The sequence below is a fragment of the Ceratotherium simum genome, chromosome 40 (assembly GCF_057802395.1).
Source record: "Ceratotherium simum simum isolate JZ-2026a chromosome 40, ASM5780239v1, whole genome shotgun sequence".
NCBI lineage: Eukaryota > Metazoa > Chordata > Mammalia > Perissodactyla > Rhinocerotidae > Ceratotherium > Ceratotherium simum.
The window spans coordinates 3,946,003-3,969,509 of NC_141939.1; the positions used below are offsets into that span (position 1 = coordinate 3,946,003).

Consider the following 23,507-nt stretch of genomic DNA (forward strand, 5'->3'; position numbering starts at 1 on the left):
ATAATTAGAGGTGGCAAGAACTTGAAAGTCATCCAGTTCAGCCCCTCATTTACAGATGAGGAAACTGAGTCCCAAAGAGAAGTGCCTTTTAAAGGTCACACATCTAGTTAATAACTAATTGTCTCCTCACACATTTCAGACTGCCATTCTGTCCTTTTCTCGAGAGCTGTTTATTTTTCTTCCAACTTTTCATCCACTTAGAGTGCTCACCTGGACACTCGCCGATTTCTCAACATCTTTCTAAAATATGTAGACTGGGGGAAGAAAACCCACCATAGAGAGATATGTTAGATACTGAGTATGTGTTAAGGCATCGTAAAAGATCAGAAGAAATTTCAGGAGTTTGGAGGAATTAATGCAAAAATGTACCCAAATGGTGGCACATGGCATCAGCCCACTGCCTTCTGCTTGTCTGCTGCTGCCCACTCCCTCCCCATCCCACTGAGCTGACTTCAGAATGGAGATGTGGATGTGGGACTGGAGTTAGGTAGGCAGTTCCCCAAAACAGCCAGGATGTGTGCAAGCTGTGTCTTCAGGAGTGCCAAGCACTACTCAAGGAAAGCATTGAGCTCAGAGTGGAAAAGAAAAACAAAATCAGGGAAGTCAGAAGCTGGGTGGGCATCGGAATGGAGCTGGAAGAGAGGAGCAAGGAAAAGAAACAATTTCCGAGGACAAGGCCAGTGTAATCAAGGCTCAGTTTGCCTGTCTGAAGGTGGGCAAGTCTGATTTCAAGGTCCAGCCCTGTTCAAAGATACAACACACAGAATTTCTGCAAGAAAGCAGAGCTGGTCAGTGGCCACATGTCCTATGATCACAGTAAGGAGGGCTGAGGGAGAGAGGACGGGAGTCTCATCTCCATTTCATAGGCTCATACCAGCAAAGATCTCTGATTGGCGTAGGCCTTGCCCTTGTGCTCCCACATCCTAATCACCATTAGCGGCGCCATCTCTGAATCCAAGACCGCACATGTAACCATCGTCATCCTAGGCCATGGTATGAAGCTCCAAGTCCTTGGCCACAGTTCAGGGAAAGAAGTGTGATCTAAGTTGGGCAAAAGTGACTCATCTCAGTCCTTAAACAATAAGTTAGTGTGAGCCTGGGGCTGCTGGTGGTGATCTTCACCACCTTCAGGGAGACTGCCTGAGCCCATGAGTGGAGCAGAGAGATGGAGAGAAATTATGTCTTCACATCATCATTTGAGTCCCTGGATCCAGCCAAGTCACCTTTTCAGTTACATGAACCAATAAATTCCTTTGAATTAAGCTAGTTCTGTGTTAAGAGTTCCGTATCTTGCAGCTGTTAGTGTTCTGACAATAATCTTGGCATCCCAGGCCTTCACGGGCTGGGCCCATCCACCCAACCACTCCCCTCTAGTGAGTATCACCACTGCTTAAAACACTGACTCTGTCTTCCCTAAAGCCCATCCCTTTCTTTCCTACTTTCACACCATTGATTACATCATTCTCTCATGAAAGCCTACCCATTCTTCAAGGCCCATATTAAGTCTCTCCTCCTTCATGGAGCCTTCCTGGATGTCCTGAGGGGCATCAAGTGCCCCTTGTCAGGTTTTCTTTTTCCTGACAGCTGGATTGTTACTCCCTTGAGGGCAAAGACTGTATGTGTTAATATCTTTGCATCCTTCACAAAGCACATCGTGTTCAGTGTATTTTGTGAGTGAAGGCTGCATAAGAAAGCATGACCCCCGGCCCAAATGAACTTATAATGTAAAAAACAAGAAAGACATAAAGCCTGCCAACATAATAGAAATAGTGTGTATGTGTATCCAAGTGCACACACGTGCAAATTTCCCTCACCACTCTACCAGAGCACGAAGAGGCAAACAGGTGGGAAAGAATGAGTAAGGGACAGGTTCCCCCCTTATTAAAATAAAACCCACCCACCATCCCAAGGTTATTCCAAAATTCCCCCCAAATTCCCAATTCCCCACCAATAGTGGTGGCACTAGAAAGCTAGGTGAGTAAACCCCAAGAGGAAGGCAAAACCAAGGCGGGGAACTGGGCCACAGGGTCTAGCCAGATCTCACCAAGAAGAAAAGGTCCTTTTCAGGGCTAGCTGCCATTTTGCTACAGAGACAGAGGACAGGAAGCTTCCAAAAAGGGCTGTCTGCAGGCCCTGCGCCTTTGGGCCCCGTTCTCATAGCGAGGTACAAGCCCTTGAACAAGATGGAACCACAGACGTCCCTTTGAAAGTTCTTTCATCACCAAACTCTTCAGACACATGGTTGGGCTGAGAGAAAGAGATCTCTCCTTGAACATCCTGTGAAGCCCCTCACCATCACTGTGTTGTTTTCCCACTCAGTGGAGCACGCTGACCTGGCCAACAGGAGTCCTCCAGCTCTAAGAGACCAGTGAAATCCTTCCTGAGGAAACTGCCCCCTCCCTCTGGCCCCAGCAACAAAGCCAAGCATTTTCTCCAAAGCTTACAGTGAGGAACAGATATCTTAACTCTCAAACTGTGTCCCTAACAGAGTGCCTTCACTGCAGGTGGACCCACTCAAAGAGGAGACACTTGCTCCCCTCCATGCACCTCCCAACTCCCATTAAAATGCCATTCCCACAAAAAATGCAGGGGAGGAGGAAAGATTCTGGGCTACTTGAAAACAAGGGCCATAAAGTTTACTAGTTCCTTTGTGTCTCCCCATAGAACCTTGTGACCCATTAATTTAGTGGCTGAGTGTGTGGACATTTACGGATGAGATGTCAACTGAAAAGACTCTCTAGTTATCTTAAGATAACTGCTCTCCCCCAAGATGCAACAACCTCTCTTCCTCTGTTCCTCCAGGTTCTCTCCTTGCTGCCCCTCACATCCCACATCTTCTCAAGCAAGAGCCCCTCTATGCCTGTACTGCTGGCTCTGCCTTCCATCAAGCGATGGGTCAGCAGGGACTGGGGTTCCTGAGTTCCCTACTCCAACACCTGGCTCAGACACGACACCGGGCCCTAAGGGCCAACTGTGACTGCTCTCTTCTTCCTCTTCTGCCAGGTCCAGGTCCCCCGCTTCCCATGCCCCCATACTCCTCACTTAACTCCAGGCCAACCCTCCTTTATACCGTCAGAGTCATTAAAATAACCCTGGGTCCCTCCTTTCTCTTCTCACAATCCTCCCAGGGCTCCCCACTGCTTTTAGTGCCTTAAATGGGACCCCCTCACCTTTCTAAGCTCTTTTCTCACCACACCCTGGCCACCAGTTGTGCTTCTGCTCTTGCTGTTGCTCAGCAGGAAGTGCCCCCACTCCACCTCCAAACACTCGCACATTAACTGGCTGAAGCTGCCTCTTCCATGAAGCCTTTTATAATCACTCAGGTCAGAACCAGCCTCCCTCTTGGCACAGCACTGTTCCTGGCTGTCCATTAGACCACTTACTTCACTGTGCCTTTTTGTGGACAAATCCATCTCCTGAACTAAGAATATAAAGTCCTTGGAGACAGGAACCCTGAAGGTCATCACGTTTCTCTCATGGTGCCAAACAGTGCTTTGTACCCAACACAAGGCGCCTTTCATAAATGTCTGAAATGAAGTGAAATGGGAGAGAACACATTCCTAACTCCCAAGAAAGACATGTACTCTTCCCAGGAATAAAAAAAGAACACTGAAATGGGCTGCCTTAAGCTCTTTTACCACGATACACATTTGGGGCCTGGTGTGTTGGCTGAATGTATGAAGGAATGAAGGAAGGGAATGTGGGTAACCATTCGAGGCATTGACACTGAAAAGCTCTTCTACAAGTTATACTCCCAGAACTGTTTCCACTCACATGCCTCTCCCCGTAAGCAATCATTCCCTGGTGGTTTCAAAAGAAAGTGCAGTGTCTTCTGCAAGTCCTAGCCCTAAAGAAGTCTACTTTTTCCCACACAATGGCTAGAGTTCCAAAGCAGTTCTCTTGTCCACAGCTAACCAGCAGATGGAAAGAGAAGAGCTCAGGGTCTGAGGTCAAGGACTTGGGCGGGAGGCATCTATTGCTCTTAGTTGTGGAACCTTGGTGTGGAAGTTGTCGGGATTAGGAGGATCGTATAAGTGGAAATGCCTTGCATGGAGTAGGCACATGCAAGTCCCTTCTAACTTTTTTTTTAATTACATACCTCATCGCTTTCTCCTGCTTCTCTAAGAGGAAGGGAACAAACCAAATCAGGGAAACTGCGACAGAAAAATGACAGGGAGCCATTGGCATTTACATTCTTATTTGTGGTTTCTGTTTTTTTGTTTTGTTTTGCTTTTAATTTTTTTTCTAGAAAAAAAAACACAACCAGGGGAATTTATATGACAAACTATCAGTGTCAGGATGGCAAGGGGAAAGAGAAAGAAAGGCCAGAGGCATGGGAAGCTAATAAAAAGTGGGTTCTGAACCATGTGGAATGGCCCACAGGGTCATGTCCGGGTCCTTAGGAGATGACTGGTCACATGGCATGCGTGTTCAGTGCCCAGTCTCCTGGTCTGCCCGCTCAGACACCCACGGTCAGAGAGAGCTGGCCACACCCTGGAAATATGACAAAGACAAACTCGGACTTTACAGAAAGACAAGACTTAATTTAGCTCCTTGGCTTTGTGCTCAGGTATCATACGGCAGTCTTTCTTGCCTAAGAGAAGAGTCTGGAAGAGTGAGAGAGTCACCATGGGACACACTTTGGCATCACAGTGAACTCCAGGCAGCCGCTCACTAATGTGTGGACATGGTCTTCACCACCCACACACGTGTCTGTCCAGACATCTCCAGGCAGTCTGGCCAAAGAAGGACAAGGGGAATGACAGTTCCTTTCTAGCCACAGTTCAACAGTGCTGTCCATTCTCCAGTCTTGCTCTGTCTATCGCCTGTGGGAAGAGACTGGGATCCATCTGCTTTTCAGCCCAGCACTGGACACTGATTCCAAAGAAATTTGGCCATCTGGATCCACACTGAAGGTCTCTCAAGTTTCTCCCTCTTTATGCCCCAGATCTCAGGACAGAAAATTCAGCCAGACCCAGAGCCACACATGTGGCAAACTGGGTAGCCAGAGTGATGGCTGGGCAAGAAAGAGCCAATAGCACACTGCAAGACCAGAGTACATTCAAGAAGGGGAAAGGGGCATGCAGCAAGCTGTTGCCCCAAGTCACAGTCTAGGGGACACACGGAGCCTGAAGGACACAGGCAGGTCCACTAGTCTGTCAGGGTAGTTCTGACACCTCACGCAATCGGGCCCCACTGGTTGTGATTCCTATGTGGCGAGTGGTGGGTTTCCTGCCCTGCTGTGGCCCCTGTTCCTGCACAGAGGCCAGGTTACATCTCAGTGCCACAGTCCTGAGGAGCACCACGCTGGCCAGCCAGCCAGGCCACAGTCCTCAGCCCCTTGGGTTGACAGGGCTCTGGCTTCCACAGGAAGGCCCCAGGGAGCCGTGATCACTAGGAGGGAGGGAGCAAGAGAACAGGGCTGCATTCTGCTGGGAGAGATTCAGGGAGGAACTACCATGGGCTGGAAGGAGCTGCGACCCCAAAGACTGCAGAGCCAAAGGGAACGGGATAAATATCAGAAAAACAACAACAGTCTTGTTGCTAGTTTAAAAAGAGAGTATTGTTGCTGTTGCTTGTTTTTTTTTTTTTTCCTTTTAAAACCACGCACATTTTAAAAGATGAAGGGGTGGGGGAGATTCAGCCCCTTCACTCTGATCCTTTATGGGCACCAGGTGCTGCCTTCCTTGCCTGGGCTCAGCCACCCAAGCAAGGGCAGGACGGGGAGAGCACTGGCTTTACTTCCCAACGGCAATCCTTCTCCCCGTAAAACCAGACCACACGCGATGGGAAGTCCAAAGACTAAAGTGCAGAGAATTCCACGGAGTGGGCGGCCTGGTGCTGGGCACTCCAAGAAGGAATGGGGGGAGGGGGTCAGCCCAGAGCTACGCTGCAACAATCAGTGGAAACAAACAGTGACTGTTATGAAGCGTGCCTGCAGGGCACAGTCCCCTTTCCCTTGGGCCCTGTTGACACTGCTTCTATCTGGGACTGTCCAAGGTCAGCAGCTCCCCAAGGAAAGTCCCAGTCTCAAACATATGGCCCATGAAGGGAGAAAACTTGTATGGCCATCCCTGGTTGGTAATGTAGTGACTGTGAAGGGAGAGGAATGTGGCAAGAGGGGAAACAGTGCATTATATCAAATCGGTGAATCCCAGGTTTTGAGAGCACGGATACAGGAACAACCCTAAAGGCAGAGTCTCTCCTGGGGAAGATTTGGTGAAGATGGTCAGGATCCTACCAGTGAGGCCTGCTGGGGAAAGGAGCTCCTCAGGGTGTGAGAGGCGCTGCACAGTGGGGGAGGGCTGCAGAGGAAGAAAGCCCAGGCTGGCGTTAGGGAGTGTAGGCCGGAGGCGGCTGGAATTGGTTGATGACCTCATACTCTGCTGGGTAGGGCTCATTCTCCTCCATCTCGGAGAGCAGCTCCAGCGCCTGCTCCTCTTCCTCCGTGGGGTAGTGGCGCAGGAGGTTGGCTGCCGTAGCCAGGATTGAGGCTCCGCCAGCTCCTGCCACCAGGTAGAAGCTAACAGCAAAGGTGACATAAACCTGGGAACCATGGTACTTCTTATGTTGCTGTTGCTGGGCCAGGATGAGTTCGGAAGCCCAGTAAGAAAATCCAATGACGGTGGCACACTGCAGGACTAGGGGACAGAGGGACAGCACAGAAAGGGGGTTAGCAGGCACCCTGCGGCCAGGATGCTTAAGGAACCAACTGCAGCCTCTCTACTCAAACCCCATTCTCAGAGAACCTGCCTGGGCCCAGTCCCCGCAAGGGGAGCTGTCTTGGCCATAGGATTCTCAGGTTGGGGCTGGGGACAGATGCCTGACCCTGTCTGGGCCAGGCAGATTCTCTCTGTCTTAAGAATCTGGAATTGGGCTGGTAGAAGTCACGGGTGCTTGAAAGGAACAGACAAGGTCATGAAGTTTGGGAGCTGGAGTCAGCACCACCAGTCAAACCAACGCACCAGCCCAGTCCTGAGGGAGGAGAGAAGCCACGAGCAAGCAGAGAAGCCTGGTCTGCGGGGAAGCAGGAAGGGGCAGGAGAGTGAAGCCGACGAGACCAGGCACTCCAGGGGAAACACACTGAGTTACTCTGGTTCTTTCCTTGCTTATGCCAGGCCCCACGAGCCCGGCTGAGCTTCACATCCAGTTCCTGGAGAGCCATGAGATTTCTTGTGGAATTCTAACAATATTCCCTCCCTACAGCTGGGCCAAGTGGGTTTGTGGTCCTGGCAGGCGTATATGCAAATGACAGAAGCAAGCTGCTAGCACGCCCCAGTGCTCTGTGAAAGGCTAGAGCTGAAATGAGCATCTGTAACAGTGTCTGCTCGTAGAAACCCCTTCCTCTCCAACTGCAACTCCAGAAGGGATGTCCCCGCCCTGGGGTAGTTCCTACCCCACTGAGAGCAGGCCCAGGCTTACCTGTGAGGATGTGGGCAAAGGCATAGCGACGGGTGATCTTCAGGGCTGGATGCTTGGGCCCAAAGACATCGAGAAGGAACGCGGAGAGACTACACAGGATGCCCAGGAAGCAGAAGGCGGCGATGACCCGCAGGAGCAGTACTGTCTGAGGATTCATGCAGAAATCTGTAGGGGGAGAACCAAATCTTCTGGGCCCCCAGCAACACCCTAGTGTAGGAAGCCCCCACCTGGGAGAAGTTTGTCCCCCTCTGCCACAGTCCTAGGGAGCCAGGGAGTACTGGAGGGAGCGGTCTTAGCTCCTGCTCCCAGCTGGCCTGCAGAGGAGGCGGAACAGCCTCCATATCAGCAGACAGAAACCCTGGGTCACTGCTCCCAGGTGCCTCAAGTCTTCTTCCCTTTCCAACAACGCTAGTCTAAGTGCACGACTCCACTTCATTGTACTTGCCACGCTCTTCTAACCATTTTTAAAGACCCTGACAATTAATCTGCCATGTTAACTCATTCTGCTAAAGAATGCTTTGGGCTAGCAGGAAAAGCCCGGCGACCTCTGAGCTGAGGCAGCCAAAGAGGCTAAGGCCAGAGGCCGATTAATGCCGATTCTCTATCCAGTCACCCATTCATTCTCTTTTTGTTCAAAAAGAAGCTGAAGGGCCGGCCCCGTGGCTTAGCGGTTAAGTGCGTGCGCTCTGATGCTGGCGGCCCGGGTTCGGATCCCGGGCGCGCACAGACCCAGCGCTTCTCCCGCCATGCTGAGGCCAAGTCCCACATACAGCAACTAGAAGGATGTGCAACTATGACATACAACTATCTACTGGGGCTTTGGGGGAAAAAAAAAAAAAAAAAAAAAAAAACAACAACAACAAAAAAAAAAACAAAAAGAAGCTGAAGAACTTGAGAGAAACATATAACTAGAAGAGAGCACTAAATAAATTAGGAAAGATGGTAGGCCGGACCTTCACATTTATTTTTGCTCCCTCCCTAAACTCTACTAAAACAAAAGAAAAAAATTTTTTAAAGGCATAAACCCACACAAAGAGGAGAGGGGCAAAACAAAATTCTGGAAACTGGCAAGTCAAGGGATTTAGAACTACTTAGAACTGACTTAACAGACTAGATAAGCCGAGGTGTAAGCCAGAAGTAGGCAAAGCTAAGAAGCAACTAGATTTACACCACAAAAGCCTGAAGGGCCCAGAAATTGACAGCACCAAATACCTTCTAAAATGAGGGCAAAGACAGTGAGCGGTGCATGCTCTACCAAAATGAGGGAGTAAACCAAGGAAAGGAAGACACTGAAACACGGCGCCCAACATTCAAAGAGTCCCCAGGGTCATGGTGAAGGGAGATTCCAGGATGACAACTAACTGTACGCCAGACACAGAGCAACCTATATTTCCTTCTAGGACTTTAATAGAATTCTTATTTTTTTTAAATTTCATCTAGACAACACTGTCAGTCCCCTTTGATATCTACACAGACTGTCATAGTTCCCAGAAACACATAGACAGAATAAAGGCTGATCTAAAAAGACACCATTTTAAGCTTTAATAAAAAGTGGGAAATGGGCCTTAACTTCCTCTCCTTCCTCTAGTCCAGCCATTGGCAAGCTCTTCTTTCATTTACACCATGGTCACCAAGTGATTTAGGAAAATTTAGAAAGGGCTGGCAAGACTCAGACTATAGGCTCCTTTCCTGAGTCTTGATCTCAGGCTGAGAAGCTATGGGACAGTGGTCATCTCTCTCTAGCGCACATCAGAATCCCTGGGGTGCTGGCTGAAAGCATATTCCCAGGCCCCAGAGATTCTGAGTTCTCGGTCTAGAGCAGAGCCTAAGAATCTGGATTTTAACCAGCAGCCCAGGTAATTCCCACACAGGTGGCTCAAGCCTTACACGCGAAGAAACACTGATACCGGACCTAGAGGAAGGTAGGTCCAAGAACCTGGGGAGTGGGGGGAACCTGAATCCCACAAAGCAGATTCTAACCAACAGACATTGGCATCATGGGGTCTTGGGCAGAGGGGCCAGCCTCCCACACCAAAGAACCAGATATCAAGAGGCCCTGGGCCTTTATGACAGCAAGCATTTCCTGCCTCAGGCTCAGAATTCACCAGGCAGATGTTGGCTGAGCCCACACAAGACTCATATGCTTCGATATGGCTTCAAGTCAACCACTATGCTGCCTTCAGAGCTAACTGTCACTTTCTTGTCAACTGACCATCTGTTTTGGGCCCAACCATCCAGCCTGGGTGAAAGCCTACAGCCAGGAGGCTTGCCTGTGCATTAGCTCTGCCAGCAACCAGCATCTGCCTTCACTGAACCCAGCCCTGCACAGCTGAAGACAGCGCTGGGGTCTGAAAGAGTCTAGAAACCCATGGGGCCTCAATGAGAGAAAAGCTCCTGGAGACAGGGCTGTCTCCTGGCTTTATTTTGAATATTGTTAAAAGCTGTCTGTGATAGTTCTTCCTGAAGTCCACATGGCACGTGGCAGGGACCGGGCAGGACGAAAGTGTTCTTCTAGTGCTGCCAAGAATAACCTGTGAGCGGCAGGGTGTGAGGGCTTACATCACACTCTGCTCTGCAGCAGGCTGTGTGCAGATTCCATCCGCATTACTCAATGTGGCCAGGCACTCGAGTGACGCTTTAATTGTGGTTAAATCAACCACAACTGGGTAAAAATCAACTCAATTTTAATTTAACAACTACTTTTACCCGAAAAAAGTACTACGTGGGGGCTTCAAAGATACTTTCTTCAGCTGCACAGTGAGTGCAAGATGTCCATTTTATTAGCATCCTTAAAAATGTACAACTATCATATACACTCCTATGTGTCTTATGTTTCATAATACACTTATACTAATAATAAAGAAGACTCGCACATGATAAAAAGCTTCAGAGAGGACATCCTTCCCCTTCCAGATGTCCAACTGCCCTTCCCAAGAGACAAACATTGTTAGCAGTTTCTTTTGTACCCCTCCAGGAATAGCCTGTGCACACAGATGGGTCAAATGTTATTTCAGTCAAGCCTCACTCCACTCTGGGGGCTTCATCACATAGCTCAGATGAGGAGTCGGAGGCTCGAGGAGGTTACGTGACTTCCTTGGGGTCACACAGCACAGAGCTAGACCCCAAACCTGGGTCAGGCTCCCTTGCATTGTGATGCTAGGAATCCCCAAGCTATTTTATTTTTCCCTGATGGAGATAATTAATCAAATCCTGAAGAGTTGTATTTGAATGAAGGGTCAAAAGCTAATATGAATGCTGTCATTCAATGAGAGCCATCCTCAGAGCCAGCAGCTGCTGAGCTCAGTAAGGGAATAGCTGGAAGCAAGAAATCTCTTCTAGGCAAAAGGTTTGGGTCATTAAGCAATGAAAAGTGCTCATACCGGGAATTATTGGGCAAAACCTGCTTGGTGTGGTCTAAGCTTCTACAGGCATCAGAGTCTGGCTCTTAGAAACAGTGGGGACACCAGAAAGTCACTAGACTTGGCATCAAATCCTAGACCTACCACAGACTATATGTTACCTTGAGCAAGTCACTTAACTGCCCTCGGCCTCTGCCCTCTCATCTATTGGATAAAAGCAGTAACGCCTGCCCCCTCTACACAGGGTCACACTGGGAGAGTCAACTCACACTGGGCTGTGAATGAGCAGCCATCCATACTGTTACTGCCCCACTCCCTCTGCGCTCGGCTGTTTCAGCTGGGCCACAGCAGTGTCACCCCTGGCGTGCCTTTCCTCCTTACACCAAGACTTCCTCATCCACACATCAGCCAGTGTGGGCCAGAGAAAGAACCCACTAAAGCTAGACTAAGGATCTGCCCCACCAGAGTGATGATGCAGTACAGGCAAGGGGCGTGTGACCCAAAATTCAAACAGGTTTTGTTTCAAAGTGACTGCCTTTCTTGACTCTAAAGCTGTGAGTAAACCCTCAGGCTTAGTAGGGAAGCCAAATGTAAAGTTCCCTGAAGTGATGCTAATAGACAACCCAGAAGCCTGCCCCACATCCTAGGCAGTCTTTCATCAGAGGGTCTGGGAGCACAAAGAGAGGACAGGCAGAGTTATCCCAGACACACTCAGAACCCAGCTCAGACTCTCCTGGAGGCAGGATCTCAATGTCTCTTTCTCTCCTCCCCTGCCAGACATCAGTATGGCAGGGAGGGCAACGAATATCTGCGCCCTTGAGAGGGCTGCTAAAGATAAACAAAATTCTCAAATGTTATGAATGTATTATTTTATTTGTGGAGAGAAGGACACGGGGCAGGCTCCTAATTTTAAATTCAAACCAGTGGTGCGGTTCACTACACTCTGGTAAGACAGAGAGCACATCCTATCCTCCAATTGTGCCGTGGCCTGTTTATTTTCGTAACTATTGCTTGACTGTCCCTTCCAGTCACCACGGAAGAAGGCAGCTGCTGCGTAATAGGATCCCAAGGACCTGACTTTGCCCAAGGTCACTTTGCCAAGTGAGTCACTGGCTGGGTTTTTTTTTGAAGGCCCTGGCTCTTCCTGTCTACCTGCCCATCGCCTCACCCCCTGCTGCAGGCTGCAGGCAGGAAGGTTAATGTGGCTTCTGGCCAATTTCCTTCTTCTGTCCCATCTCCCCTCCCTTCCCCCACTCAGTGGAGTTCCTCTGAATTAGAGGAACTTCCCACGGCCCCAGTCCTTCTCAGCACTCATCTGTTCCAACTGCGTAGCCTCTCCCCACTGTGACTTTTTAGCTTCCAGACAGGCTTCTGACACAGGACTCCTTCAGTGCCTTCTAGTGCCTGGCTGGGTCTTCACCACAGATACCAATGGTCTTGCCTGAGCTGCCTCTGAGGACGGGGGCAGGGGGGTGGGGTGGGGGAGACGACACCCAGAAGTGCCTGCTGCATAAGGCACCACCCTTCAGGCACACCCGCCCTCCCTGGAAGGCCCTTGATCCTCCAGTGGCTTGTTGTCAATCGTGATTCACCTGACTTCAAATCCCAAACTTCCTCATTCTCCAAAGATGCTGCCCTTTGCTGGCCATACTTGAGAGGCAGAGAGGGACTGGGGCTCAAAAGGAACGATTATCTGAGGCTCCCCTGCTTGGGGCCACTATGAGCCTATCTCTGGACTTGGGCCAGGTTAAAGAGCTATGTGAAAAGCAGGCACCCCCTGGGGAGTGGAAGAACTCAGGAAGGAATCTTTTGAGCTGGCCTGTATTTGCTAAAGCTTTTGGGCTCTGTCTATGACAGTGGGAGGTGAGTGGCTTTGCCTGAGGATCACCAACTTGAGCTGGAACACTGAGGGGATAAGGGATAAAAAGCACAGCTTTGGCTGGACTTATGATAAAAACTCAACTAGAATGGGGTAATAACAATGGGCCGGCCCCGCGGCTTAGCGGTTAAGTGTGCGAGCTCTGCTGCTGGCGGCCCGGGTTAGCATCCCGGGCGTGCACCGACGCACCACTTCTCCAGCCATGCTGAGGCCAAGTCCCACATACAGCAACTAGAAGGATGTGCAACTATGACATACAACTATCTACTGGGGCTTTGGGGGGAAAAATAAATAAATAAAGTTAAAAAAAAATGTAGAATGGGGTAATAACAAGTCTTGGACAGCTCTGACGGAAGGGAAAAGAAACCCAGGTTAAGAAACATAACACACCACTAAGGTGTGGTGGTAAGAGTGGAGTCAATGCTGCACAGAATAGCTGTGTGCCCCTGAGCAAATTACCTGACCTCCCTGAACCTGAGACCTGTGTGAAGTGGGGGTGATGACAGTACCTGCCAAATAGAGATGTTGCTTAGGAGAAACTAAAGCCAGGCATGGAGTGTGCTTAGCACAATGCCTGGCACTCAGGCAAGGGGCTGAGAAAAGGGAAGGCACTATCCAAAGCCCGCTGGCCCTGCCCACTCCCCATCACCTGCAGAGACCTGGCAGTGTCTATGCTCTCTCTGGATGCATCTATAAGCACCAGATCTGTGCCCCACGGCTCTGCTTCCTCCTGAGATGGGGAATACCCCAGGCTTCCAGGCTAGGACATCTTTTAGGCCCTGACGACCAGCATAATAACACAGGATACCATATGTCTGAAAGCCCACTGGGTACCAAAAATACAACAGGTACAAAGAAAAGGGAGAAGAGAAGCAACCAGGGACCCCTGATACGTCGCCTTCTTCTGTGATAGCTCATAAGGTACCACTGTCAACTCTCTTATTAATGGACACCAAGTGTTCCTAGCTTGCAATGGCCAAGGAGATGGCCACAGGAAAGCAGGCTGAAACCGTCCATGGATTAAGATCCCTAAACACATGCGCAAACGTAATGTAAAGGTTAAGGCAACATGCATTATAAAAGACAAGATCTGGCTTGAATAATTTCTTAGAAAGGATAAACATATATGTGAACAAAGGAGAACCGGCACCAAGAATTTATTTTTATTTTTTACATGCCTTTGACAAAGATGCACACCAAAGTGGAATAATCGTGTGATCATTCCTTATGACAGCTGAAGTAAAACAAAGGTTAAGAAACATAACATCGGGGCCGGCCTGGCAGTGCAAGCCGTTAAGTGCGCGCCCTGCTGTGGCGCCCTGGGGTTCACCGGTTCGGATCCTGGGCGCGCACCGAGGCACTGCTTGTCAGGCCATGCTGTGGCGGCGTCCCATATAAAGTGGAGGAAGATGGGCATGGATGTTAGCCCAGGGCCAGTCTTCCTCAGCAAAAAGAGGAGGATTGGCAGATGTTAGCACAGGGCTGATCTTCCTCACAAAAAAAAAAGGAAGAAAGAAAGAAATATAACATCATCCTTAAATGACAGCATTATTTTATATTGGAGTCAACAGATGTGAGGTAGACTCAGCTATGCCACCCGCAGCTGTGTGGCCCTGGAGAGATCACTTCACTTCTCTGAGACACAGCTTGCTGGACCTCTGAAATAAGGACATGGGATCAGATTGCCACTCCCTCCATGGGATGAATTTTATGAGCCTCCCCAGGAATGATCTGAAAGGGAGAAGCATCTCCCAGTTCGTAGGTGACACCAAACTCTTGAAACACTGAAACACCAGGGCATCAACTGTGAAGGTCTGGATGAAGTGGTGGAAAGGTAGCAGCTGTGCTTCAAAGAAGGCAAGGCAGGGGAATGCGCTGAGGGAAAACCACCCAGAGTCAACTCAAGCTTGACGGCCTTTCTGCCATCAGCCACACGTCAGAGAAAAAGCTGCATGTCACAAGGCCTCCATCGTGCGTATAATTTGGTCTTAATGAGCCAACCCAGCAAAGGTTATCATCACAGTGAAATCTGGAAACAAACCAGAATGTTTCTCTACAAAAACATCCTAAAGCCTCAAAAGCTCAAGAGAGATGCAAAACAGTACGAGAACTCTCAGAGAAAGACAACATTTAGGCCAAAGGATAGGGCTTTTCAGCCTATACCTGCAGAAGTGGTACAGGATCCAAGGCACAGAGGAGAACTTGACCTTTTCACCAAATCCCAATGCCTGAATCCTTAAAGAGGCAATGTGAAGATATTTAACAGAAAAGGCTTCTGATACATGGGGCTTTAAACATCTGGAAGGCATCACAGCCAGGGAGTGCCACAGGGAGAAAACGTGAAGACCTTCAAGAAGGGTTCAAAAGACCTTGGTGGTGATGAACTGTGCTGTTACTAAGGGCTATTTGGGATCCGCTGACCATTTTTCCGGTAAAAGCCAAACAATGCATTCTGTCCTCACACCACACAGCCTTTACCCTCATCACTGGAGACAGGGCTGGGCATGATGAGCCACGGGGCTCCCTGGGACAGGTACCCCCGTATGCCTTGGCCTCCCCTGTGGCCAGTAAAGAGAACAGTCCTTTTCTCCTTTCCTCTGCCTACCTGGGTGGTAAGCGCGATGATGAACAAAGCAGCCTTACCTCAGTCCAGCACACTTGTAACAGTTCCAAGAGCCACATTCCAATTGTTTTACTGAGGGTGGCAATGGAACTGACTTTGGGTTATGGAAAATGCCACAGACTCCCTTTTCCTCTAATAAAAATCCAATTACTATAGAACTAGAAAATATCTTTTAAAATCTAGCCATATTAAAAGTTCCTTTTTCTTCATCAATCAGGCTGCCCCAAAGAAACCTTCCTATATCTCCAGGCTCCTTAGAAGGGGACAGCTAATTGTGATGCCTAGCACCCTTATCTTTTCAGGATATACAGCGCCCTTCCTCTGGTAGAATCCTAAAATAGCAGCAGTATAGATTAGCATGGCGTGGGGAGTAGGTGCTTGGCTGAATAACATCAGAATTAATGAGAGGCCGGACCCCAAACAGAGCCACCTGGTGGGCATGAACACCAGGCAGGAATGGGGCTGTTTCCTTCAAACAAGTACCTGCCCCTGGCTATCTCAGCTCCAGCCCGCACCCATTCTGCTCCCCGCCGAGGAGGCCCTGTCTCCAAGAAAGAAGAGGGCCAGCGCACAGCGCCCTCACCTTTCAGCAGGTCCGGGTGCACGTAGCCCAGCACGTCGGAGACCCCCAGCTCCTGGCGGGAACAGGTGCCACCGTGGATGTGCAGCCAGGCAGGCTCGGCGAGGGCAGTGCACAGCGCCGTGATGGACAGGGCGCCCGGCAGGGCCGAGGCCAGGCTACGCTCCGGCTGCTTGGGCAGAGCGCTGCCACCCGGGCTCCTCCGCCGGCGCCCGCCGGGCAGCCCTGCGCCTCCGGGGGCGTACATGCCCGGGGCCGCCCGCCGTCCCTCCGCGGTCGCTTCCTGTCGCCGCCGACCTCCGCGGGGCGCGCAGAGCCTGCCTGTCCCGGGGAGGAGATCAACGCGCTGGGTTCACGGCAGGTGTGGCCGGCGCAGTGCTGCCAGGGCCGACCCCAGAGGCTTGGGGGTGGGACCCGGGGCCGACAGAGACAGGAGGGCTGCAGGGACTCGGGGGGCGGGGTCCCTGAAATGGGGCTGCGGAGGTGCGGGATGAGAACCTGGAGAGGACTGGGGGCCGGCTGGGATCTGGACAGACCCGGGGGGAGGCAGACGGAGGTATCGGCTGCTGGTAGAAGAGAGACCTGGCGTCTCGGCCATCGGGTGCCGAGGGGCGGAGGACCAGGCTGGGCCGCGGAGATGGGGGACCTGGGATCTGGGAACCGGATCTGGGGTGCGACTTTGCCCGGAAAGGACCCTCCCCACACCGACTCCTGTTCCTCACCGGTCAGCAGGCCTCAGGGCCGGGATGCCGCCGCTCCGTCCCGTCACGGGCTCCTCAGCCACCGGCGGCCGACAGTTCCCAGGCCCCAAACCCGCAACGCCCGGACCGACCGGGGCCCGATCCACTTCCGGCTTCCTCCACCTCTACCTCCGCATCCTCCGGTTCCCCGCCCCGTAGCGTCACAGCGCAGGGCCTCACGGGACTGGTAGTTCGAGGCGGTCCCAAGATGCTTTCCGCTGCGGGGTGGGAGGCCGAATACGACTCCCAGAGGGCAGTGCGGCCGCAGCAGCGGGCACTTCAGTTCCCAGGACGACCTGGGCCTTCGGGCGGAAGCGGCTGGACCCGACGTCCGCAGAAGGGCCGTGGCGGCGTCGCGGGGGTTTGCGCAGTGGGCCCCGCAGTCGGCGCGGCTGACTCTATCCATCTCCTCACCCTGGGCCGGGCCGCCATGAAGGACTCGCTGGTGCTGCTGGGCCGTGTTCCGGCGCACCCGGATTCTCGCTGCTGGTTCCTGGCCTGGAACCCCGCGGGAACCCTGCTGGCCTCGTGCGGTGGCGACCGTAGAGTCCGCATCTGGGGCACCGAAGGTCAGGCCCGGCCTCGCTGCGCGACCCCTGCCGCCGAGGGTTCCGCGTGCGCGTGTTGTGGGCGGCAGGCGGACCGTGAGCGGGGTTACAGGGCAAAGGAGAGGAGGGAGAGCCTGCCTTCGAGTTGGACGTTAGACACGCTTTTCGGGCAAGAGAGTAGGCACGTACTAGAGGCAAAAACGTCAATGGACAGGCTGGAACTGTTGAGGGAGTTGTGATAGTTGCTACAGGAAAATGAGGAGAGAGGGTAGTAGGAAAGGAGCCTGCAGAGTAATTGGCTACCGAAGGTAAACTTCAGATTTCATCCCGAGGGCATTTGGGAGCCATAGACAGTTTCAAATCAGGAAGGGGACTCCTCAGATTTGTTTTAGAATGATGCCTCCAGAGGAAGTAGAATCAATTACATCTTTCTAAAAGCGTGTTGTTAAATATGAGGATGGAGCCTTGTGCCCCAGCTTGGCTCTAGCACTAGCCCATATTATCGCATGGCATTACTAGTGCTTCAGCCCTTCTTGTTCACCCAGCTCCAGAGCCTGGCCTGTCCTCTGCTTTTAGGTGACAGCTGGATCTGCAAATCTGTCCTTTCTGAAGGCCACCAGCGCACTGTGCGGAAGGTGGCCTGGTCCCCCTGCGGGAATTACCTGGCCTCTGCCAGCTTTGATGCTACCACTTGCATTTGGAAGAAGAACCAGGATGACTTTGAGGTAACCAGGGTGGATGCGACCAGGATTGTTGCCTGTGAGCTCCCCAGGGCTGGTTCAGAAACCTGAGCCAACCTGAGCCAATTGAGCTGTACCCATGAAAAGGACCCCAGGGGTCTTAGCTGCTGTTGATTCTTGTTCCTCTTACCTTTCAGTGTGTAACCACTCTGGAGGGCCATGAAAATGAGGTCAAGTCAGTGGCCTGGGCCCCATCTGGCAACCTCCTTGCCACCTGCAGCCGAGATAAGAGTGTGTGGGTCTGGGAAGGTGAGTCCAGGTCCCTCCAGGTAGAGCTGGGAGCCAGTGGACAGACATCCCCCTCAGTGTCCCTGACAGGGCTAGCTCATGGGCTCCTTTCTTTGTTCCCCCCACAGTTGATGAAGAAGATGAGTATGAATGTGTCAGTGTCCTCAATTCCCATACACAGGATGTCAAGCATGTGGTTTGGCACCCGAGCCAGGAGGTAAGAGGCAGAGTGTCTTGGTGGGAAGGAATTCTGGTGTGGAGGGTTATGCCCAGCCTTCCTCCACTTTTCAGCCTCAGCCTGGCTATTAAAGGGATCTCTATCTGTGACCAAAGGACATTAATCCCTGTATACCAGCAGATCTCTGGGACTGTCCTGTTCTAGCAGGGAGAGGTACTGGAACCACAGGCACTTCCTGGGCCATACAGACAAGTGCTTTGTTTTCCCTGCTTGCCCCCCACACCCCCCCGCCAGCTGTTAGCCTCTGCCAGCTATGACGACACAGTGAAGCTCTACCGAGAGGAAGAGGATGACTGGGTGTGCTGTGCCACCCTTGAGGGCCACGAATCCACCGTGTGGAGCTTGGCCTTTGACCCCAGTGGTCAGCGCCTGGCGTCTTGCAGCGATGACCGTACTGTGCGCATCTGGCAGCAGTATCCACCAGGCAACGAGCAAGGTGAGGGGCCAGTCGGAGAGCTAAAGGAGACTCATCCATCTCTCATGAGGTTTACCGTCTACTAAGGGGCAGAGACACATAGATGAATCACAGCAAATTAGAGTAGAAAGGGAGATGTGCCACAAGAGGGCTCCAGAGAGTGCTAGAAGAATGAGGGAAAGCTATGTGGAAGACGGGCCATTTCATCCGAACTTGAAAGGATACGTAGGATTTTAACACAAGAAGAGAATTCTGAGTGAAAACAGAACAGCGTGAGCAAAGGCAGTGTAGGTGGGAAAGCCTAGACTTACGCCAGGGACAGTGATTCATTTAGATGGAGCATAGGTTATAAAGGGTTTTGGGAGAAATAAGGTGGGTTGGGCTGGCTGGTGGGTGGCTTTAAAAGGCAGGCTGACTAATCAGACGTAGTCTGCAGAAAAAGTTTTTTAAAGAACAGGACATTTCCTTCTCAGAATTCTGCTGTAAAAATACCAGTGTGGCCAGTGTGTAAGGCAGATCAGCGAGGATGGGGACAGAGACATGAAGATGAGGACTCATGATTGAAGGTGGGGGTGAGGGAGGGCAAGTTAGGGTCTCCTCTGCAGTGGGGCAGTTACTCCCCTGAGGTGCCCAGGACACAGACGTGTCTTGGGCTCAAGTGAAGTCTGTCGTGCAGGGGTGGCATGCAGCGGCTCTGACCCCAGCTGGAAATGTATCTGCACTTTGTCAGGCTTCCACTCCAGGACCATTTATGACGTCGCTTGGTAAGACCTCCATCTCCCGTCCCCCTACTTCCCCCCCAATTTGGAGAGATTTGGGAGAAGTCAAGACCCTGTGCTACTCTCTACCACCTTTGGGAGTGCATGGGAATGGAGAGCAGCCACTCTCATTTCTTCAGTCAGGCCAGACTGTACTATGCTGGCTTAGAGCTGGCTGGTCTGGGGTTCACAGGAGCAGGGAACAGACTTAAACCCAGGCCTACACCTGTGTTAAGATCCCAGGCTGTGAGGGCAGCACTGGCCTTTGTGGGTCACACGGCATCACACCATCCAGAAATATTTATTATTGAAACTGTGGCTTCATGGCTGGGGTTTCTATGGTTTGGTAACACTGACTCTACCCTTATGCAGTCTACAAGAGCCACACCATTTATGTAGGAGAGTCGGGCAGAGGGCATTTCTGGCCCTAAGAATCTGTCCCTATGAAATAATCCTAAATAATGAAAAAGTCGATGTGCATCTAAGCTTTATTTATATTAGCAAACATTTGGGAATAACAAAAATAGACTTAAGTATAGTAAAATTCAGTGGCCTAGTGTATCACTGTGTAAAAAAATGGTTAAGAATACTTCATGACAAGGGAAACTACTTATGCTAAGTGAGAACAGTGCAGTTCAGAATCATATGTAGTTTTTTAGGTTAATTATATTGGGGGAAAACCTAGTTGCCAGCACTTGAAGACTTAGTGGCTGATGTTTGTGGCTGTATATTATTTAGGGAAGCTCTTCTATAAGATGCTTTTAGCTGAGGCCTGAAGTTTGGGAAGAGAGCAGACCAGGAACTATAGAACCAATGTCTTCTACCTAATTTGCCAGGTTGGGGAGGGAGGAGCCACCTGCATAGACATTGATGTACATGTTCCTCCCAGGTGTCCGCTGACAGGGGCCCTGGCTACAGCTTGTGGGGATGACGCTATCCGAGTGTTTGAGGAGGACCCCAGCTCAGATCCACAGCAGCCCACCTTCTCCCTCACAGCCCACTTGCCTCAGGCCCATTCCCAGGATGTCAACTGTGTGGCCTGGAACCCCAAGGAGCGGGGGCTCTTGGCTTCCTGCAGTGATGATGGGGAGGTGGCCTTCTGGAAATATCAGCGGCCTGAAGGCCTCTGAGCCACCTCTACTTTGGATGGAATCATGGTTCCCCAGAAAATGTCTAAGACTTTCCCAGCCCCTGAGAGGAACTAGAGGAGCATCCTTGACCTTCATTGAACTTGGCTCTCTTCCATTCAGACTTGGGCAGAAGTTCAGAGCCACAGAACCACTCACTCTGTCCCCTCCTTTGACGTGGGGCCCTTGGTAAAGAGCTATAGAACATCAGTACCTTGTAGTTGTGCCACAGATTTTGCTTGCTTTAGGGCACAGTGTTACATTTTGGGGAGTTGAATATACTATTTATAATCACAGTATCTATCTATATGTAGGAGGAGTGTATCTCAGACCTTTCTGAAGTTGTAAGCTTTATAGAAATAATCCATCTGACTCCCAAGTCCTATTTTATATTATAAGGACAGTCAGTTACAATTTAAAAGAATTCCACAGTGAGTCCTTTTCTGAAATAGGTCCTGCCTTCCCACTTTCTGGGTAAATCCTTGCATTTAAGACATTCAATCAATATTGGAGGAAATTTTTTAATGTAGGTTGGTTTAGAGTAAGACACATCTCTGCTTTCCCTTAGAAACCCTCGTGTATCTTGTGTGCCATTATGCTGTGAAGGCAACTGATTATTTTTCGGAATGCCGAAAAATAAATGGGGAAGGACGTGAACCCTAAAAGGGAGAGTTAGTATTGGCCACAGGCCATACATTCTCAGTGGGGATGAAACTGGGTTCTTGGGTGGGAGGAAAAAATCTTGGAGACAGTAATTTGTGGTGCTCCGAAGGACCACGGTACATAAACACACGGTATATCCATGGTATTAAATTTTCACGGTAGGAGCGAGTAGGACAAAGATGTCTAGTAAGGCTCCTTAGGTGAGTGATAATGAAAAAAGGTTGCTGTAGGCAATCAGTTCTTCAGTCACTCAGGTTGTCTTCAGACAGTCACTTCCAAATGGGTGTCAACTTGAGAGGACTGTTCCCAAAGCTACAGCCTTATTTTTTCACACCACAGAAATCATGACCTTAGATTTTGGAAGGACAGCTAGGGCAGTACCTAGAGCAGTGGTTCTCAAAATGTGGTCTGCAGAAGTCCTGAGAGGCTCTCAGGGGGGATCTGAGAGGTCAACTGTTGGCCCCTTGGCAGGAATCAAGGCAGTGGCACCAAGTACTAGTCGTCCAAGTCTTCACGGCCTTGATCTCACAGTGAAAGTATTGCCAACTTCACTTAGAAATGTCCTTGATAGAATTAATGTCCTTAATAAAATTAAATTGTATTCAATCTTGACCCTTGAGATTGCCGAGGTGCTGTCACAGTGGGAAATATGCACACAGCACTTGTGTATGATGGAGTAGGGCTGTCTTGAGGGAAAGCAGTTGTGCAGTTGAGTTGCAAAGCTGCATTAGCCGTGTCCTTCGCGGCATATACCACTTTCACCTGAAAGAACTAGCAAATTATGGCTATTTAGACTTAGCTGTTTGGCAGACGTTTTCTGGAAAATGAATGGAATGAGTCTTTCACTTCAAGGGAAGCTGATAGTGTTGCCCAAAATAAAAGGAAAGCTTTGAAGCAAAAATTAGAATTTTTGAAAACTTGTATTGTTACCATGAACTTGACATCTTCTGAATGGACTTTTCGGCAGGTTGGTGGTGATGTTAGCAAATGTGATCTGTATGATGAAATGTGTTGACCTTTGGAAAATCTGCATAATTCAGTGAACCAACATTTTCCAAATTACTAATGCATGACGCTACAAAATCATTCAAGGGTAAGAGACTCACTCCAAGTGTAAGATAGACCAGTGGGTTTTAGTGTAACAGAGTACAAAAAGCTCATTGATAAGGTCTCAGATTCCACATTGCCTTTAAGAAACTACCAGTGGTGGGATCTCAGTGTAGTATCAGATAGCCACAATTACCTGAACAGTCTGTGTAAAAATTCCTCCCTTTTGGGGCCGGCCCAGTGGTGTAGTAGTTAAGTTCATGCACTCTGCTTAAGCGGGGCCCAGGGTTTGCTGGTTCAGATCCCGGGCACAGACCTACACACTGCTCATCAAGTCATGCTGTGGCAGCATCCCACATACAAAATAGAGGAACATGGGCACGGCTGTTAGCTCAGGGCTAGTCTTCCTCAGCAAAAAGAGGAAGATGGGCAACGGATGTTAGCTCAGGGGCCAATCTTCCTCACCAAAAAAAAAAATTCCTCCCTTTTCCAACTTCCTGTGTGAAGACAGCTTTACTTCATTTTACTTCAACTCAATATGCAACAGATTGTAGAAGCAGCTATGAGAACCCAGCTGTCTTTTATTCCGCCAGACATTAAAGAGATTTGCAAAATATAAAATGCCACTTTTCTCCCTGGATTTGTTTTGGAAGTTATTTTTCATAAAAAGTTAACATGATTAAGTTACTGTTATTTTTAAATGTTATTTTTAAATGTATTTAAATTGTTTTAATTTTTAATATAGTGAATATCACTGGATATAACCTAGATAATAAAAGCTCTTTGGGGTCCTGAATTGTTTGTAGTGTAAGGGGGTCCTAAGACCAAATCATTTGAAAACTGCTGGCCTCGGGAAATTATTCTTCAGAATCATCTTCCAATTTTGTGCCTATTCCTAAAGAACAACAGAAGGCAAGAATTTGAAGAGGAAAATTTGTAGATCTGGATCACAAAACTGGTCTACCACACCCAGCTGGTGCATTTTAATCCCCCTTCTGGCGCTGCCTCCTTATGGGAGAGGACACTGCAGATCTTGAGAAACCTCTAACCTGTTGCTCTCTCCATGGAAGTTCCCTTTTAGTTCCTGCAGTAGTGCTGGCATCTAGGTTACTACAGAGGAGGTGGATCGAGGGCATAACC

At 50.1% G+C, this 23,507-nt stretch overlaps 2 protein-coding genes across 4 annotated transcripts; one reads left to right on the plus strand and one right to left on the minus strand.

Annotated features, from left to right (window-relative positions):
* Window positions 1-4,181: 4,181 nt before the first annotated feature.
* On the minus strand, window positions 4,182-16,752 carry TMEM127 (transmembrane protein 127). Of its 3 annotated transcripts, none has more exons than XM_087426156.1 (4): window positions 16,586-16,752; window positions 15,867-16,180; window positions 7,423-7,587; window positions 4,182-6,641 (listed from the first exon to the last, which is right to left on the minus strand). In XM_087426156.1, the coding sequence occupies exons 2-4, from the start codon at window positions 16,108-16,110 to the stop codon at window positions 6,334-6,336; spliced, it is 717 nt and encodes a 238-aa protein (XP_087282282.1). In that variant the 5' UTR covers window positions 16,111-16,180; window positions 16,586-16,752; the 3' UTR covers window positions 4,182-6,333. The 3 variants fall into 3 exon arrangements, with proteins under 3 accessions (XP_087282282.1, XP_004435871.1, XP_087282283.1); XM_004435814.3 differs by having other exon boundaries at window positions 15,867-16,184; window positions 16,586-16,751; XM_087426157.1 differs by lacking the exon at window positions 15,867-16,180 and having other exon boundaries at window positions 16,586-16,747.
* A 162-nt stretch (window positions 16,753-16,914) lies between these two features.
* Window positions 16,915-23,163, plus strand: CIAO1 (cytosolic iron-sulfur assembly component 1). Its single transcript, XM_004435815.3, has 7 exons — window positions 16,915-17,172; window positions 17,728-17,876; window positions 18,029-18,140; window positions 18,248-18,336; window positions 18,592-18,793; window positions 19,449-19,536; window positions 20,420-23,163. The coding sequence occupies exons 1-7, from the start codon at window positions 17,034-17,036 to the stop codon at window positions 20,658-20,660; spliced, it is 1,020 nt and encodes a 339-aa protein (XP_004435872.1). The 5' UTR covers window positions 16,915-17,033; the 3' UTR covers window positions 20,661-23,163.
* Window positions 23,164-23,507: the final 344 nt, after the last annotated feature.

Excerpts from the sequence above, each read along its gene's own strand:
- TMEM127 (XM_087426156.1), bottom strand. The coding sequence starts at position 16,110 with ATGTACGCCCCCGGAGGCGCAGGGCTGCCCGGCGGGCGCCGGCGGAGG. Across the intron at positions 7,588-15,866 it reads GCACCCGGACCTGCTGAAAG|ATTTCTGCATGAATCCTCAG; the intron begins GTGAGGGCGCTG and ends CTCCCCCTACAG. Across the intron at positions 6,642-7,422 it reads CTTTGCCCACATCCTCACAG|TCCTGCAGTGTGCCACCGTC; the intron begins GTAAGCCTGGGC and ends TCTGTCCCCTAG.
- CIAO1 (XM_004435815.3), top strand. The coding sequence starts at position 17,034 with ATGAAGGACTCGCTGGTGCTGCTGGGCCGTGTTCCGGCGCACCCGGAT. Across the intron at positions 18,794-19,448 it reads TCCACCAGGCAACGAGCAAG|GGGTGGCATGCAGCGGCTCT; the intron begins GTGAGGGGCCAG and ends TCTGTCGTGCAG. Across the intron at positions 19,537-20,419 it reads ACCATTTATGACGTCGCTTG|GTGTCCGCTGACAGGGGCCC; the intron begins GTAAGACCTCCA and ends TGTTCCTCCCAG.